This window comes from Sander lucioperca, chromosome 21 (genome assembly GCF_008315115.2).
Source record: "Sander lucioperca isolate FBNREF2018 chromosome 21, SLUC_FBN_1.2, whole genome shotgun sequence".
In the NCBI taxonomy this organism is placed as follows: domain Eukaryota; kingdom Metazoa; phylum Chordata; class Actinopteri; order Perciformes; family Percidae; genus Sander; species Sander lucioperca.
The window spans coordinates 8,154,264-8,174,477 of NC_050193.1; the positions used below are offsets into that span (position 1 = coordinate 8,154,264).

The following is a 20,214-nucleotide window of genomic DNA, read 5'->3' on the forward strand; positions in this document are numbered from 1 at the left end:
CACAGAAGTGAACACACTTCTTGGCAAGTTGTGGTTCTTCAGGATATGTGATGAATAGAAAGAAGAAGCTCATTTTGATGGCTCTTTCTGAGTGCTTTTTTGCTGTGAATGTTAACAACGGAGGTTAACAAAAGCTCACATTGAGCAGACTACTCTGCTCTGAGTGTGTCTGTCAAAGACCCATGACTTCATGCCAGGATGAGAAAACTCAATGCCATAGACTGCAGGCAGTGGTCCAATGTTGTGCAGATGAGTGGTTTGCCAGCCAAACTAAAGACACTCTTTTTAGGAAAAAAGGCCTTTGATGATGAGGGATTGCATAATGCTGCTCAAAAGATCGGCGTGTGAGGGGAAAAATAGGCAACATCCAGTTGAATTATTGTCCCGGCTCATTTCAATGGGGACTGTGATGCAGAAGTGAATCACAACCTCTCTGTAATGCAAATTGGCATTTTAAGAACTCAGCAGGGTAGCAGTGAAAGTGAATGGTTGGGTAATTGTGGCTTGTTTTGTACATAATAACAAATTAATGTTCTAAATGCAAGACATTAGAAAAGTTGTGGAATGTAGCTATTTACTCAAGTACTATGCTTAAGTGTGAATTAGCGATACTTTAACTTAAGGTGCTTTTACTTTACTTAACTATTTCCATTTTATGCTACTTTATACATTCCACTCCGCACAATTCAAAGGGAAATATTGTACTTTTTACTGCAATACAATTATCTGATGGCTTACTTTACTTTAAACTCTACTTACACATTAATAATAATCCAGTGATATATAACATAATATCCACAGTAGCATTTTTTTTGCATTATGATTACTTTTGATACTTTAATACTGCTTAAGAAAACGCATGTAGTTGCAGAACATATGATACAGAACAATGAGAACTAGTTTTCTCAATACTAGTTTTCTCAATACCCTCTTCTTGAAAATAGGCAAATCTTATGGAAGATGTTAGACTTGCTATACATTTTTGAGTTCTAGTTATGTATTCCATATTTTTAACAGCCAAAAAGTGAAATCCCAGTGGACAGTCATGTATCCCAAGAGTGTAGTGCAATACCAGAAGGACAGCTGTTTCTAGTCTGTTTCCAGCTGTAAACAGGTGCATAAGAGACGGAGAGATGATACTGTGGCTAGTTATCACGCACTTTTGACGTTTAGCAGCTCCCACGATTTAGGTAGCTAGTGACGCAAGCCAGGGCTTTGCTTCTTCCTTTCTGCTCAGCCTTTCCTGTGTTTTTTTTCTTAAGCAGGTCTGATCTAACAAAGAAGTGCAAGTGATTAAATGTATGCCTATTTTTTGCTCAGTGAAGTTTGGGAACTCTGTTTGCTATTGCCCCAAGGGACCTACAGATGGACAGATGAGTGCCAGACAAGACATGTTAAGTATGTGCACTCCATTTTGGAGTTATTTCGTTAATCTTCTGCCAGATCTCACGATCTCCTGACCTGCTTGGGTCCTGGAGATGAAAATCCAGTGTGGCAGTGTTTGCACACCACCAAACATCTCATTAGAGTGCCACACAATGTTCCATACAATCATCCCAATGATGACTGTGATGCGCCAATTATAATAATCATGTATTGTGAGTTTTAAATGGACAAGTTGTGGGCGGACTTGGGACATCATCCCCCATCGACCACCAATGAATCTGTATCCCCTGCCCCTCTGTCTCTCCATTCTTTGCCAAGGAAAACGTGGCCCTCACCGTGCCCTTAGATGGCAGACCTACAAGCATTGTATAAGTTTCTCTTCTAAAGGCATTACACAGGGTGGCCTGTTGTGGAAAGTTAGAATGAGTTCCCTTTTTCTGAAGAGGGTAAAAGAGCCTTTATGGAACAAGATCTTTTTAGGCCCTGGGCTTACACTGCACAACTTTATGCAACATGCTCTACTATAGATGGGCTCCTATTGCACCGTTAAGTCTGGGAGGGGTGGAGGGAGGGAGGGAGGGGGAGTGAGTGTTGACATGGACTCGGACAGACATGACAGGTTTAGTTATTAGCCTTGAGTAGCCTCTTTACAGTCAAAAGGGTGTCTGATCTCTACACATACATGCAAACATGCACATATTGTATAACCTACACTAGATCAAATGTTATGTCAGAACTCTTTTCAGAGCATTTGTCCTTAAGCAGCCATCATGTCGTTTTTGCAAATGGGGTTAGGATAAAATATGTGTTAATAAAATCAGGCCTACTTTGTTTAAATATATACTGCACCTCAAAATGAGTATGCCTAACTTGGCTCGACAATGATCACCAAAAATGTTTAATTATATTTTTGTCATTGGAGAGCGCATCATTAACATTTGTATTTCAAATTGGATTCAGGGAGCCAGCCTTTATATAACCATGCAATTGGCAACATTTTCGTTAGGGAATGTAGAGGAAGGTGTGTTTTGTTTCCAGTGTTGGAAAGTAACTAAGTATTTACTCAAGTGCTGGACTTAAGTACAATTTTGAGGGACTGTGCTTTACTTGAGTATTTCCAATAAATGCTGCTTTTACATCTACTCCACTACATTTTGGAAGCCAATATTGTATTACATTTATTTCTTCATTAGTTACTTTGCAGATTCTGATTATTAATACACAGTATTCATCAACTAATAAATTATGACATCTTATTATGGATTAAACTGACAGTATATAACAAAATATATAAATTAGCCCCACCTTTACCAGCTGCAACATTAGTGATACATACACATTGATGCATCACCCATTGTAATCCAGTGATATTATGTATGCTTCTGAAATAGGCCAATATGCATAATGGGTACTTTTACTTTTGGTACTTTAAGAATATTTTGATGATAGTACTTTTACTTAAGTAAGACTTTGAATGCAGGACCTTTACTTGTAACAGAGTAAATTTACACTGTGGTATTGCAACTTTTACTTAAGTAAAATATCGGAGTACTTCTTCCACCTGGTTTGTTTCTACTGCAAGACATCTTGATATCACCACCATCTCGCTATTTGGTAACATTTTTATTACTGCAATAGATTCTCCAGATTCTAAATAGAAAATGTGGCTGAAATTGGAATAAAATGAAATGAATGAGATAAAAGAGGACATGGGTGTTCAGTCCCCTCAGTAATTTAGGTGATTGTTTGAAGGGTAAGTGCTGCAACCAGTTAACATAATGCACAGGTTTAAATATAAGTATGTTTTAATACAATGCTGTAATGCTGATGCTAGTGTAACTTAAAGTGTACTTCTGCAATGTTGGACGTAAACTTCCTTCTATCAAAAGCCTTCAGGGCAGCGCTGTACTCTCTGGATTCAAAGGATTCAGTGACTCGAGTCCATTAATAAAACTCTGTTGCAGAAAAGAAAATGTCTCAGAGGGTAAGATAATTACATTTTGGTGACATCTTTGGGACTAAATACTGACTCGGGAAAGGCTACTGCTGCATTCTTTTCAAGCCTCAAGGCTTCTTAGTTGGCAACGAGGATTACAGTTATGATACAGCTCATACATTGCATCAGATACGACATCATGGTGCTGTGTATCAAATATGAGGCCAAAGCTGGATTAAGCATTGGATGGAAGCAGTAAAGGGCATCTTGGATAATGAGTAGCACCTGCTTGAGAGAGATTCCTTAACCTTGGTAGCTTGAGAGGATTGTGTGCTTCAAATTGTTATCCCCAAACTCTAACTGCCTTCTCAAAGTAGTCTAAACTCACTGGAAATACAGCACTCTAGTATTACACCCTTACAATCCAATACAGCAGTTTCACTTTACTGGTTTGTGCTGAAACAATCCCTCTGTAGACGATAGTTCTTCCCTCTTGTGCTGAAGGTGATACCTGAACAGATTTGATTGTTGAGCCTGGATTAAAATCATGTCCTAACTTTAACCCCTAAGCACCGGTGGCAAAGCATCCATCACAAATCCCAATGCCGAAGCAATGCCTGAGAGGAGATATATCTGCCTTGTGTGTGTTTCATATGTGCAGACTGATGAAGCGTGTGTGTGTGTGTGAATAAGCAGATGTTGCCATATTAAAGCATATATTTGCGATCAGCGCTTCTCATAAAAAGCAGATGATAACATATTTAACCAAACGTGAGAGATGTTCTACGTACTCTTTCATGACACAGATGCAACTCTGTTAAATGGGCACACTTTCTAAAATCATTTTTCAGCTTTATTTATTGTGCCAGTTTATGGCTTCAGTAAATTAACTGACTCCCAAGATCCAAAACAGGTGTGCGTCTGGCAGCGCCTGCACTGCTTAGCATTTAACAAACCCTCCTGACTCCTGATTATGTTTAGTCAAGTGATCAAGTGATGACTCCTCATGGGAAATAAACACACTTAAGCCACAGTATGAAACATTTATAGAGACCATAAATAGGCTATATATCAGCAATAGCCAGTAAGATTGCTGCTATGAAGGATTACGTTACTACAGGTTGGACAAGGAGGATGTGTGTTGTTTACTGCATGATTCGGAAAAGTTGGACTATTTTAAAACCCGCAAAAACCAAAGAAGGTGAAATGTAATATCACTGCCAGAGAAGAAGTGCAGTGGGCCGATGTCAACAAGTGGAACAGCTGCAGCGAGGCAGGGCACCCTCTCCTGTCAAACCACAGCTGAAGGCAGAGCCCTTACCATCCAAATCTAATCAAACTCAAATAACATCATTGATGAGTATTTACTCAGTTAGTTTGTTCTCACTGGAATTTGATACACACCTGTTTTGTGCCCCATGGTTGTTTTCAGATAGATCTAAAGAAGGAGATAAGGATTTCTTTCTTTTTTTGACCTCACATCTCCCATCTGCCTGATTACATAAATGTGCTTCTGTGTTTCGATTGATGACCTCCATCATTACTGACAAGCATCTATTGATCTACCAGTTTTGTGGTGGTTGGCAGCTGGGCAAATGAGCAGAGAGACTGCTCACACCACTCAGACTACTACTCCAACTACGAAAATATTCTAAACAAAATGAACGAATGCGCAAGAGTTTTTGGAGCCTGCAGCAAGACTGTGGCCTGCACATAGACAGCTTTTTTTTAACTTTTGAACCACACTAGCGATGTGGCTCTTGGGATGGGAATGTCAGTCTGTCAGTTCACTATAGCTCAGACTGAAATATCTCAACAACTGTTAGATGGATTGCCATGAAATGTGGTAAAGACATGTTTGCCTCATGATGAAATTCAATAACCTATGTGAACCTCTAACTAGGTCTAGTGCCATCTCAGTCCAAATGTTTTAATTTGTCTGATAGCCTACTTTGGTTTGAAGGGGCACTTCACTCCAAAAGCGTACTCATATAGGCTACGGGAGTCTGACGCTCGTGACAGCGCAATATGTAAACATTGGCGTCCTCCTCAGCTGAGCTGTAACATTAGCTAACTCAGGTGAGCTACCAGTAGGGGTTAGCTACAGTTACAACTCGTCCATGAGTGGCCTACGCTTCCTTCTGCGCAGTGATACAGTTGGCGGGTGTAGTTAGGTTGAAAGAAAAATAGTTCCTACATGAAACTGCTCACAATCAGGTCTGTGGGTTCTGAAAAGAGACATTACTGTTGAGTTTTCGAGTGCCATCTAACCATTATATTTGAGAGAAGGCAGACATCTCTACGGCCGATATCTCCAACACTGGGCAACCCACACCAAAATAATCTAGACTGATTAATAGCAATACAGGTAGGAGGAAAAAATATGTTTTTTTGATTTTGGGATGAACTGTCCCTTTAAGCCAAAATACTTTAACTAAGATGATGACAATGGAAAACAACATGCTAAACAGCTGTCTAAGCTGTACGTTTTAGGGCTAGCAAATGTTAGTATGCTAATATGCTGAAACTAAAATTATGACCATGGCAAACGTTATATCTTAAACTAAAGCATATTAGCATTGTCATCTTGAGTGGTTAGCATTTAGCTCAAAGCACTACTGTGCCTATAAGGCGCCTCACAGAGCTACTAGCATGTGTACTATAGCTGTTTATCTAATTATCGTGTTATCACTTGCTAGGAGTCACCTAACAAGGAGATATGTGAGACTCTTTTAACATTCCAGTAAAATAGACTCTTACTGACCTGTTCAGTAGCCTATTTGCCTGTGTTCAGCAACTGTGATACTTTGAATTTCTACAACAAAACAAAAACCAATCAAGCAGATTCATTTAGAGATCTTCAGCAAAGGTCAAAACATACAGGTGCTCAGATTTCTGGAAATGTTTTTCAGCCAGATTATATTTTAATTGATCTGCTTTTATTGACGGCAGTTGTCATATTCAGTTGAACAAATCTCTCTCCAGGACAGATTACATTAAGTGTACACAGTAATTCTTCAGCCTCTGCACACCTGTTACTGTTGACACTGGAGTGAGGTCATCAAATAAGTGTTTTTCTTTGTTGCCATCACATTGCTCCTGGTTTCTCATGGTCAGGAGTGAAACTGGTAGCAGAAGACAGGAGAAGCACAGAGCGGTGACCCCCTAACCTGGCCAGCTCATGAGTTCAGAGCCCAGCTGGTCCAATGGAAACATGCTCGTCCCCAGTGAGAGTGAGTGTAGAGAGATGCTTCTCATCAAGGCTGCATCGCTGCAAGTCTGTGCATGTCAATGCAAAACAACCAGGACTTAAAAAGCTTCAGACCACTGGGGCTTAGTTATATACAGGCCTAAACCTCTTCTAGTCTTCTGAATGTCATGAAGCCTGATCTGATCATGAAGCTATCACTTTATAGTTCCTCTGGGGATTGTGTCTTTTTATACAGCCACCCTTACAATACTTTATGTTTGTATCATATTGTAGCAAGAGATGCTGAAAGATGCAGTCAGGTCAGATGATCTATTTTGTATTCAACAGAATGGAACAGTTTAAATCTTTTAAAGATGCCTAAGTGTGCCTAAGTTGGACTATAGAGTATCACAGTGACGGAGGCAGGTGTGCAGTATGTTGAGGATTAAGTTCCACGTTGTAGTAGTGAAAGGTCTATTTTTCCAATCAGGTGATTCACTTGCAGGAACAATGCCAACCAGCCGGTCTTGCACCAAGTCTTACAAGATCCACTGGCTAGTGATTAGTGTCCATATCCCACAACATGCCCCCATTCACCTTTTTTCGATTAGCGATGGAAAGTAATTGTCGCTCATGAATGGGATGATGTATTGTCCCTAAAATAGATTTGGCAAAGAATTTGACCTTTTCCAGATTATTTCCAAGTCTGCCAATATCTAAATGACAAACAATCCTGGCTTCTGGGAAAGGGATGATGTCGTATGCTGTGTCTCCTTTTTAAAGTAATCTTTTAAGTTGGCAAAACAGTGCAGAGCATCACATGCACAACATGCTCACAGAGCCACAGCATGGCGAGAGCATGATTTAAACTAAAACTTTGGCCTGACACTTGTGTAATTCTTCCTGTCTTGATATCAGCAGCTTGACTTTTACTCAGCAGGTCCTCGTGCTGCTCATCCGGTGTTGTAAGTGACGAGGAAAGTCAAGAGATATACACAACATTCATTACCTGAGCCCACAGTTGTAACACTGAGCCCTCTTTCTGTCACAAGGACATCCTAAAGTGGCATGCCACTCTTCTCCTGTTACCTGTTCCTATCAGTGTACATGGAAAACATTCACTGTTTTCAGTGCTCTACTAGAGTACAGATGGCTTCTATTACACTTGTGGTTCTTGTACGTTGCATTAATTAGACCACACTGGAGAACCGGTACTTTCTTTTGCATCACATCAGGAGTATGTGTTTGCTGTTCCAGAAGTGCATGTGTCAGTGTTGTAAATTACACTTCTTTAAAAATAGTTACTATATTAGGCTCTGATTTATCCGTATATTGCAGAGCCATCGCATTGCATTTAAGATGACAAGATTGATAATAATAATAATGTGGAGTGACATAAAACCGTGTGTTTGATTTTGATCGTTGCCCTTGGAGGAAAAATGGCTCATCATGTTAACCTGTGTCCATTTCTCTCTCTCTCTCTCTCTCTATCTATCTCTCTCTCTCTCTCTCTCTCTCTCTCTCTCTCTCTCAGAGGTCATCTCCTGCAGAGCTTCTGCTGTATTGTTTTCCTTGTGGCAGACCTGCTTAAGCCAAGCATAAGCCTCCTCTGTAATCTCAGGACAAGAGAGAAAATTGTGTTGTGACGTAAGGAATAATCTTCTAGTTGGGAGAAATTGCATTCTGAGCAGACTGAAGAAATTGCTGGTTATTTTTAGAATAAAGTAGCTGCTTGCTTATTAACAGTTTAAAAATAAACTTCTTTTTTTTTAAACTCTTTTTTTAATAGAATAATGCTTTTTATGTTTTCTCAATACGAGACATTTATCCTTGTCAGTGTCCTGTTCATGGGGGTTTGAAGGTCACAGATACAGCACAGGATGTGATGTTCACTGCACCACACTGGGAACATCATAGAGCCCATCCCTGCCTGTACATTTTGGGTCTCAGGTAGCTCGACACCATGGGAAACTTAGCATCAGTATCCCGCAGACGGATGGCAGAAAGGCCACTGTCGCTGTAAACAACCACCCGTGAGGGCTGAAGCTGAGGAGATAATCTCACGTACACGTAGAAATGGGAAAAGATTATATCAACCATCTGCTTCATCTGGCGGAGATTTGATTGGCTTGCCGCAGCAGAGCAGAGCAGTAGGAATGATTAGTCCTCCCTGGTGTCCCATTCCTCTGCATGCCCGGCTCAATGTCACCACTGATTGGATCCTTTAATCTTGTTCTGTGTGAATTAAATCTAAATTGGGGAGGACGATGATCACATTCACTTTGCCTTGTCCCCCGATTATGTGTGTGTGTGTGTGTGTGTGTGTGTGTGTGTGTGTGTGTTTCTGTAATTCCTACTTCCTCTCCCATAATTAACAGTTACAGTATGAGACAGCTATCCTCACTCTTGACAGGGATCTGTATCTTTGACACCATTTCTACCTGACGTTAGCAGACGTCCAGGGTGATTTAAATGCAAAAGCAGCTACCAAGCTGCATCAAACATCCATGCACACAAACCAATATTTTCTCTGCAGTAAGAATGCACAGTGTGTTAAACCCCCATGCACAAATTGACCCTAGAAACCTATATATGTTTAACAAGAAAGGACATATATGGTTAACTAGGTGGCTACAATCAAATGCAAAATTAGTATTAATGGTTATATACCAAAACGTTGGACAAAAAGAAGCACTCCGCCTGCCTGGTCAATCAAGTCAAGTCGATTGTATTTACATAAAGCCAAATCACAACAGCAGGTATCTCATGCCACTTTCCATTGAGAGCAGGGGTCTTCAATGTTATTTAAGCCAAGGACCCCTTAACTGAAAGAGAGATGGATCAGGGACCCCCTACTACATATATTGTATAGATTTAAGTTGCATATTAAACTGGGCCTTCAATAACTTGTAGGGTGGCCTAAAGCCTTTATACATACATATTTTGCATAGAATCCTAAGCTATTCAAATAGCCTAATAATTGTTGGCATGATTTTATAAATCATGTTTTTTAATGTTAAACATACATGTGGCACACATCTGTGAATGGCCTTAGTGACTACCTTGACTATAGGCCAGTAAGCAGTGGGGATTTGTATTTGCTAATAATATGTTGGATTCATGTTAAGACTTTTTAAAAACAATTTAACAATAATTTGGAGGCCCACCTGCATTGACTCTGAGGACCCCCTAGAGGTCCTGGACCCCCTGTTGAAGACCCCTGATATAGAGCAAGTCTAGACCATACTCTTTAATCTACAGACATCAGGATTTTCAGAATTTGACTGTGACCTGCAGATGAAAATCTGCTCCCAGTTAACTCTGATACAGTACATCAAATGACCACATTTAAATATTATATTGATTCATTACAAGTAAATAAAAGCAAATAAAAGCTGTCACAGTTACAGTTAAAGGGGGTAACATATATTAAGGAGCATGAAGGCTGTGCATTTCCCATGTGCTTGCCAAAATGAGCCCTAAAAATAATCAAACATCTCATACTATGATAATCCTCATCTATTTTTGGACACTGAACAAACAAGAGTTTGATTTCAAGTTACTCTCTCTCTCTCTCTCTCTCTCTCTCTCTGTCTCTCTCTTTCTTTCTCTCCTACAGAGGGATCCGCACTGGAGATGACGTCGCAGGTTACCCAGATATTGTTATAGTAACCCTGGCTGAGGGCCTTTCTTGGCTCTTTTAGCTGCTTCGTCCTGAGGGGGCTGATGTGCCACACATTCAGTGGAAACATGTCAGCTCCATTAACAAAAACAGTTTTATGACATTAAATGAGGAATTTGGTTTTTTGAACACAGAGCCAGCAGGAGAGCAGGTTATAAAAACAGGCTTGTGATCAAAAAATGAATCCCCAGTGGAAGGATGGGATTACGTAGGTAGGAAATCATCACATCAGGTGTGAATGTGTGTAACTGTATGAATGTGAAGAGCATGCATACTCAAGTGCCTAAATATATATTCTTTTAAAGATGGTAATCTTAAAAAAAAAAAAATTGATTATGTTACAGCCAACATATGGCTATTTGGCCGACATCAACAGACATACTGTAAATAAGCAATGCACTGTCTGGGATCTGTTGGTGGTCCTTAGTATAATAACATAGTGGATGGCTGGCAAGACCAGTTTGGTGGTAACCTTTGGCACTGAAGGGCTGGACACAGCTCAGAGGTATCCGTCTCTCCTCAGCTGTCCTTATAAAAATGCCCCTCTCAAGTATCCCCTGTCTTTGAAATTCTCCATCCTTGAAATTGCCCATGTTTTGGAAAGACTTTTTTATATTTCATTGTTACTTTCCAGACTTCACTCATTGAGTTTTGTTAATTTGAGGGGAGACTTGGCAAAGACCCGGGCAGGATAACGGACGGAACAATAATAAAATAACAAATCTCAGAAAGAAGTGGAAGAATGAAAGAGAAATGTTTAAGAAGGGAGAGACAGAAAAATGTTACTGAGTTTTAGTGGATTCACATTGCCTGCAGGGCCTTGTTATGATGTAGGCAGCCATTATAAATGGAAGTCAGGGAGGCTTTGTGTTTACTGTTGTGGCTCACTCACTGATGTGCCTCTATTATAGGCAGTAAAGTGCAACACCAAACAGAGCCAAGTCCTTTCAGTACAAGGTGCCGCTGGTCAAGAGCCAACAATGAGCATATAGTAGGTATCACTTTTGTTTCCTGGCTCTGGATGTAATTGTCAAGGTCAGAGGAGCCCGAGCCAGAAGGATAAAGGTCAGCGGCATGAATAGATGAGTTACAGATACAGCGGTGTGATTGCAAAACTATAAATGTATTCTACCCCAATAACAATGTGCAGAAACAACACATTCTCACTCCCAACTCGTCAACATACTGACGCTTGGTCAGGACCCATGGGCATCACGTTTTAACGCTTTGGGTATCACTTTTGCGTCGTTTTTCAACGTGCTTAGTCAGGACCCCTTGGCATCACTTTTTGGCGCTCTAGGCCGAGACCCCTTCATGTCACTTTTTGACACTCTGGGCCAGGGCCCCTTGACGTTATTTTTCAATGTACAGGTCAAATCCACTTGGGCGCCCGGATAGCTCAGTTGGTAGAGCAGGCGTGGCCCTTTGCTGCATGTCATTCCCCCCTCTCTCTCCCCTTTCGTGTCTTTAGCTGTCAAATAAGGGCCTAAGAATGCCCAAAAAATAATCTTAAAAAAAAAGGGTTAAAAAAATTTAGGGTTAGCAAAATGTATGTTTAAGTGACACACAGGACACGAAACCCGGTCTCCTGGGTGAAAATCCTGTGTTGTGTGCATCGCTATTTGAGGCTCAGGCCCACTGACCAAGCATCAGTATGTTGAAGAGTTGGGAGTTAGAACAGCTTGATGATCACTACAGGGGTTTCGCTGCCACTAACCAGGAACCCCCTTCACACAAACAGGTTCAAGCAAATGTGTCAGCTGTTGGCTGTTTAGTGAAACACATTTTGTGATCTGATACTCCAGCCCTGTTTAAAGTTGTACTGTAAAACATTATGCGTCCAAAAAAAGACCTTTTAATTAGGATTCATCACTTAATTTTAAAACTTAAAAACAAAGGGAAGTTTCACATGCAAGAAAAAAAAGCATTTTTTATTTGCCAAAACTCATCAAACACTCAAAAATGCACATGCGGTATTGGAATAGACACCAACCACATACTGTATACATGACCTTTGTGTACTAGTTGGCTGATATGTCTCATGAGATGGATAGCAACATGATCACCCTTGAAGCTGCAGTAAACGACAGGTGAGTATTAGCGTTTTGCCCCCTGCCAGTCCTCATCTGACATCATTGACTGACTGACTGGCTGGCTGCATGAGACAGCAGGTCTCCGCTGCACCGTCAGACCCATCAGAGGCTTTATGCAATTGCCTTACCTAATTTAATCCCATTGCACTCAAGGAAGATGTGTTATGGTGATTTTATATTATATATTCCTTTCATCTGCAACTTAGTCTGCACTTTGCCAATGTACGACCTAGTGTATGGCATAGTTTTGCGGGCTGCCATTCTTTAAAATCTGGGGCGAGTGAATAAAAGAATTGTGGTTGCTAATGACGGTCGCTTAGCTATTTAAAATTGGCAGGCTTGTGCGGGATGTCATGTGTCAGGCTTGTGACGATTCTCTCTCCCATCAGTGGTCTGCAGTGTTTTAACTGTACCTTTTAGTATTGGCTCAGCTCACTTGGAACCTCGACCGAGGTGGTACCAAATGCTTAAAAAAAAATGCTAAAGAAGTGACCTGACTGTATCAGATCACAGGCTTCAGGAGACCATTAATTACGACCTGGTCATGGAGAGAACATGTTGCAAGAGTTATATGCTTGTCATATCCAAGGTCAAGCACATCCCTCAGACTTGCCTTTGTTTCATCCTCTGAGAAAAGTTTGCAGGTTTGTCCCACTTCCAGATTCATTGAGGCTATAAATCATTTTGACTGAATGGTTACAGTTTGTGAACGTCATTGCTACTACAGCTTTCCTTTAATGTCAAGATTATCACGCCGCTTTCTCGTAAGTATAAAACAATGGCGAGGCAGAGTGTAACAGAGACGTCACATCAGTCAGATTGCTGGAAACAAAGTCTGTAATGATGGAATAAACCTGCTTATGCTGTAGTTCAGTCATGTACTGAAGTTTAATTACATCGTTTTAGTCCAGCTGCCTTTGATTTACTTCTACTTGATATCTTATGACCTAGATGACAGTGGGACAGGGGTATACACTCTCAATTCTGACAGATATAGTTTTCTGACCTCAGCGGCACACACAAGACATGAATTTAGGCCAAACACATACAGTTACAGCTATTTATAATGTTGCAGGCTGTGGATGTGCCCCACATAAGATTAAAGTCAGATATATTTCTGATATAAGACCCTTTCTAAATATGTTCAGGAAAGACTTTGTCCAGACTACACACACTTCCTCTTCAGTGATAAATATGCCTGTGATTTTAACACTCTCTAAAATTATGTGTATAAACTGTCTCTAAGTGACAGTCACTGAGATAAACCAGGGGTGTTTCTAAGCTTTTACAAGGGGTAACAAGAGGACACATGCTACATTACCACTGGTCATATCTTTAGGTTTTATCGGTTCATGTCGAGGTCTGGAGCATGGAATATGTCCACTTGCCTATACATGTTTTTCCATCCAGAATGCTGAAACTGTGACCTTAATATTAGCATAAAACTCTGCTTTGCTGATGAATTGATTATGTTTATATTTATCCATCTGATCTGAAGGTCAAGCTGATCAGCCTGTTGGTAATATGCCGGTTCAGAGGAATTCGCCAGAAAGACGTCATCAGCATCATCGACAGGAGCTCTCTGGTCAACAGCTGGCTGTCAATTTCTTTTACACAGTGCACCCGGCACAGACTGACCAGCTCGTTCAGTTAAACAACACCTCAGAGGCTTCAGGAGTTTAGGTGTGACGTTGCTGAGATTTTTTTTAAAGTATAGGTGGAACTAAATGCTAACTTTTTCATGTAACATACCTCACTGCAAAAAAGAAAATCTTCAGCTTTAACAATTAGGCAATGACAGACGGTGACAATTAATTGAAATTTCTTTTATTAAACAGAAAAGAGAGAGTCGGAGCTTTGTGGCAGTTTCATGGCTAATGTGGAAAAAACCCTTAGGCAGCACACACTTCCTATGTAGAACCAAATCAAATCGGCTCACTGCCTCCCTGCGGATGTGTCTGATCAATAGATCCCTCGACTACGTCTCATGCTGGCAGAATGCAGCTGCAGATGGAAACTGACTGAATTTGCTGACAGATGTGTCATATTGCAAACCCACCCACTCACCTCTGAAACAACCATATCGATCAGATATGTTGTTTAACAGTGTTTTGTGCATTAGAGGAGCTTGTGGGTGATCACACAATGCTGGTGTATTATGCAATATGTGGTTTTGAAGATAGATCACCTTTAAGTTATCATTTCTATTGAAAATCCCAAAAAAAGTGAGCATATTTGGATTTATAAACATCAGGATGGATGATGTTTGACTTTTGTTCATTTGTGGCTTTGAGGAATATGAATTCTACAGTATATACTCCTGCTAATTCTACACATTGCCACCATTCCTCAAGACACCTAGTGGTCCACAGTTTACTGAAAGAGATTGGGAGAAAAAAATGACTTCCAGTGCAGCCGACTGATATAGCATTGGGTCTCTGTGGGCTTTCACAGAACTAGAGTGAGTCAGTTTGGTGAATAATAGTAAGTGATGGTGTGAGCTCTGACAGCTAGCAGCCTGGAATTTGGGCCGCAGCTCCAAATTAGAGGAGCACAGCTAAAACAGTCGAGCCGGCCTCCAGATGTCACACATTTTGGGTCAAAATGCAAATCCTTGGAAAATTCTTGCACAGTAGACTGCGGATGCTTCGCTTAGCTTATGTAAACATAGAAGGATGGCTTATAATTGTTAATAAGTTAAAAGCTCATACGCACACAGTATCGTCCGCTGAAACTGATATGTTGTTTACAATCAATGCAACTTCATAATGTTTTTGTTATCACATTTTTATTGAAAAAGGACAAACTGTTTTCACCAATTGCAATATCAATATACAGTATTTGCATTATAATTTACAAAAGATAAAAAAAATCTGTACAGTCTCTGGTTTGTGCAGGAAGGTGGGAAGATGACCCTGGTAGAAAAATAAAGACCTAAGACAGGAGAAGTGTCAATGTGAAAACAGATCAAATGTTTAAATGTTTTTAAAAATGAGTTTAAATAATATTTACTAGAAGCAGTACAGTGTTCTGGCTTCCACTGATCCAAGCATGAATGTGTCACAATTACAGTTAAAAAAAACATTAAAGCTCAATCTTGTATAAGACTGAAGTCAAGTGTGCTACATTGTGTGACTGAAATATCAAATGAAATGAAATATCCTTTCAGAAATAACAAATTCTCTGGTGAGGAAAAAAGTGCACTAAAGCTTTGGAAAACACACTGACAGAATCATGCTTGTCTATATCTATAAATAACATCATAGCCTGCATTTGCAATCTTCAAAATGGATACTTCAAAAGACAAATAATACATTTTGGCTCGTGGGTTTCCCTCTAAACATACAATATGTAACTTAGCAGCACTTATCATCAACATTCATAACCTTGGCTCAGGGTTGAGCTTCCTGTCACGTTCTACCACTGACCATTTAGAACATGAATACCTGTAAGGAGTGGCAGTATAGTGCACAGGGAATCCCCTCTCAATGACTCTTCCTCCTGTAACATCTATTGCAGTGTGTGCCTCCACCAGAACTGAGACTTTTGTTAAGGCACACGTTGCAAAAGATGCTATACGTAGACAATGATGGGCCTGTGGAGCACAATGTACTTGTGCTCGTAATCTGTGCGAGGCAAGCCACACCAAGACCACCACACTGAAGAGGACAGTAAATATACTTCGCTAAGAGACCAGCTCATTAACAAACAGTAGCCTTTGTGCAGGTTGTTAATCTGGTCAAAATGTTTTTAGTAGTCTTTAAAACAAGATTCTTGAAGTTCAAACGACGTCAGCATTTCAAAACAAATCTCTTTTTTTAAATGTAATATAAATAAATACTTATTTTAGCCATTTACAACCTTATGGGATGTTCAGGCCTAAAATAATACCTATTATTCCCAGGATGTTCAATTCAAAATGTGCAAACTGGGAGTATGCACTTAAATAAATTAGAAGCTGTATTTTTCTAGGAAACAATATTTTTTTCAGAACCCAATTGGCTATTCTACTAAATAAGCAGGGCAGACTGCACAGTGTTTAAGTGAAGGCATCCAACTCATTTTATCTCTCTAACTCCAGAATGTCTGGATTGTCTGGATTCCCATGGTGTCTTGTGCGTGAGCGTCTGCAGAGAGAACTTCATACTCAAATAACATTTTTTCACAAACTGTCATGCATTATAAACAACAGGACCAAATGCAATAGTTTTAACATACACTGAAGTAGTTTGTAACCCTTCTTTTATCCCTGCAGTCATATTTGTGATTCTGCTGTCAAAGGCCTTGATTCTAAAGGCAAAGAATCCACATTGCATTCAGACTCTGACACCACATCTGTGTTTGTGTCCTCGAATGCACCGGCCTCAACACCCCTCACCTCCCTGTTTTCCTCCTCCTCAAACTCATCCTCCATCTCGACTTTTTCGAGAGCCACCTCATTCTCGTAGCAAAAGGAGTTCCTCGAGCTGGCTGCGCTGGATTTCTTCTCGGCTAGTTCCCTGGCACTACAGTTGGGTGTGCTGGGTACCTCATACGTGTTTTCAAAGCGAGAGTAGTCCACTTTGTAGTAGTTCTTTTCTTCAAAGAGCACCGGCTCAAAGCGGTAGCCCCAGAGGATCTCGCTGGCCACGTAGGAGCTCCGACACTGAGTGGTCATGGCTGTAGCCTCCACCATGCCCTCCAGAATCACCACGATCTCAAACTCTGACGTCTCCAACTCCTGTTTGCTCATCTCATAGAATGGGCTGTCCTCATCAATCTCATGCACAATGGTGATTGGAGACACCAGGAAGATTCTGTCAATGCCACTATCAAAGCCTACGTCAATGTCTACCTGATCTAGAGGTATGAACTCTCCCTCGGCGGTGGTGCGAGACTTGAGTAGCTGGGCCCTGACATGGGCCTCCACCAGGTGACTCTTCCTCAGGTTCCCCACACGCCACATCAGGCAAAGTTTACCATCCCTCATGGCCACTGTAGCATAATGGCTAAACACCAGGGTCTCATTCCTCTTTTTGGGCTTGGCCATCTTGGCCATGACAGCACCAATAATGAAAGCATCAATGATGCAGCCCACAATGCTTTGGAAGACAACCACAAAGACGGCAACAGGGCACTCCTCCGTCACATAGCGATAACCATAGCCAATAGTGGTTTGGGTCTCCACTGAAAACAAGAAGGCAGCGGTGAAGCTGTCTACATTGGAAACACACATCTGAGTCTCATTCTCTAAGTCTCCGTAACAGAGGGCCACTACCCAGAAGACAAAGCCAAAAAACAACCATGACAGCAGGAAGGAAAGGCAGAATACGAGCAGCATCCAGCGCCAGCGGATGTCCACGCAGGTGGTGAAGATATCTGCCAGGTACCGCTGGCCTTTCTCACTCATATTGATAAACTGCACATTGCAGTGGCCATCCTTCCTGACGAAGCGGCTCTGATGTTTGCGCTCTGTGTGCACCTTGTTGACATTGCCGTTTCCGTAGCCATTTGGAACGGCAATAGTGGCCAGCTTCATGCCGTCTTCTTCAGAGGACACAATGCTGTAACGGTGGCTTCGCACACTCCCCATTACTTCCGCCTGGGAGGGCTGGGCCAATTCTGCTTTGGAAAACAGTCTAAGTTTTTGGTAGAAGCGTTGGAGAAACAGTTTTGAATGATCCTGGGGACAAACTCAAGCAGAAAATGTGGACAACAGGATTGGATCCTGCAGGGAACAGGGGAGAGCAGGCCCGTGCTTCTGCTGGCGTGCTGTGCACTTTTGGTGAGGACAGGTCACACCTATCTGACGGCTGCTTTGGACCTCATCAGTGAAGTGGGCTGTGGAAATTACACAGAGAGAGAAAAACTGTTTTAAAGTAATTGAAAGGATCCAGAGCAAAGATCAGTGTATGTGGTTACCTGCTGTCTAAATAATGCAGAGTACACTCAAAGTTAGCGGCACTATTCTTGCATACACAGACAATATATAAACAGTGTATGCAATGCAGTCAGAAAGCACAGGGAATGCATTGTACATGCATTATAAGTAATAGATTAACCCTTGTGTTATCCTCCCGGATAAAACTCACGGAAATCAACCCTTTTTTAAGTCCCTTTTTCCGACACTCCACTCTTTTTTACAAGTTTCTGTTGCTTTTTTCAAAGCTTTTGTTTCTGTTTTCTGCACCTTTTTTTTCTTAACCACCGGATTCACCATTAACACCAACTTATTGGTTTTACACTTATTTTTGGAATTCATGACCAATAAACCTCATTTATATGAAATTATACATATTTTTTCAATTAAAAAAAGCTGAAATTATGAATTATTTTGACTAATAGTTAAAATTAGAGGAACTTATGTTGAGAGAATCACAGATTGGTATGTGTCAAACTTTAGTCAGGATACCGTTTTGAAACAATTTCATTTTTTCCCTCCAAATGCTATAAAATTGAATAAAACACCCAAAATTAAAGTAGTGAATTTATCTTTAATTATACTCGAAGAGCGTTTCTATGGAACCATCCGTGTCATTTTTAAGCAATCCGCTTGAAAGAAACCCAAATTTCTGATATAGAAACTTTGAAAACTGGTCAAATTATACCCGAGGACAACAGGAGGGTTAAACACTATTATTCAAGCACTTAGATAGCTGATAATGTGGGAAAGGATGTTTACCCTGCTTAATGTAAATATTACTGTAATTAGGCAGATCAGTCCAGGGATCTGAGTCAAATTACAGAGAAAGTTCATGGTAATCCAGTGAGCCACTGGAACAAAGTAGCAGCTCTGTGCAGATGTGTATTTAAACTTTGCACAGACAGAAGTGAGAAAGCAATGCATAAAGTTTTGTGCCATGCATTTGCACAGTACAGCACGATCACGATAATTATTACATCTAATGGTATTTAATCTCAGTAAGTGCAGTTTCAAATAACACATGCACACGCATAGCCAAAACAAATTCACAACTACAGTTTGCACCACTACATCATGGAACAAGATTCAATGAACCTTGCAGCATTTCAGAGAGGATGGGTCTCTTTCTCTGAAACCAACAGTAACCTTGCATCATATGTAATAGAGCAATGAGGACAACTAAATTAGAAAAGCTATTGACTTGGTGTGTGTGGCCTGAGAGGTCCATTAAAATGCAACACCACAGGCTACAAAAGGCCATGGTCAGCCAGACATGCTGTGCTAGTGCCAAAAATAAATCCCCAACTCCACTTTTGAAGATGTAAAGATCCATAAAGTCTAGGGGAGTATTCTAAATAAAATGTATTTCATTTAATGTTTAAAAAAACAGCACAAATGTCAAAAAGGAAACTTTTTATTGACTTGGGCCATTTTTTGTTTAATTACATTATCTAATTGTGTGTGTGTGTGTGTGTGTGTGTGTGTGTGTGTGTGTGTGTGTGTGTGTGTGTGTGTGTGTGTGTGTGTGTGTGTGTGTGTATACGTGTGTGTTAAACTGCTCTGAAAGTGATCAAGTCATGTGGGATAAGATGTGCAGGACGGGTTCCTAAATTCTTCTGCGTCATCTTTGTTTTTCTCAACTAATGATGTCACTGCTGCTGGGTCGACTAGAAATAGCAACCTGTCACGCACACTATTCGGAATATGGGGCTCCATTTGTTTACAACTCAAATGATGCCAAATCTTTATGTTGAATGGATTTCAGTGATTTTATATAATTCTGAAAATGCTGTACATTTTTTTTTACATTTTCTTAGTAGGAAAGACTTGCAGCAGGAAACTTATTATTATTATTATTATTATTATTATTATTATTATTAAGTATAATATCCAGTTTACCTTGTGAAAATGCTGGCCATTCAGTCACTTTTTTGTTTAAGTGGGGTCTCTTTTATTCTATTGCGGCAATGAATCAAGGCAAACACCAGACAGCACAAAAGCCTAAAATGTACATAGTTCAGACTA

At 40.5% G+C, this 20,214-nt stretch overlaps 1 protein-coding gene across 1 annotated transcript; it reads right to left on the minus strand.

Moving 5' to 3' along the window:
* Positions 1 to 15,058: 15,058 nt before the first annotated feature.
* On the minus strand, positions 15,059 to 17,911 carry LOC116059506 (inward rectifier potassium channel 2-like). The gene is made up of 2 exons (XM_031312634.2): positions 15,300 to 17,911; positions 15,059 to 15,221 (listed from the first exon to the last, which is right to left on the minus strand). The coding sequence occupies exon 1, from the start codon at positions 17,857 to 17,859 to the stop codon at positions 16,543 to 16,545; it is 1,317 nt and encodes a 438-aa protein (XP_031168494.1). The 5' UTR covers positions 17,860 to 17,911; the 3' UTR covers positions 15,059 to 15,221; positions 15,300 to 16,542.
* Between the last annotated feature and the right edge of the window lie 2,303 nt (positions 17,912 to 20,214).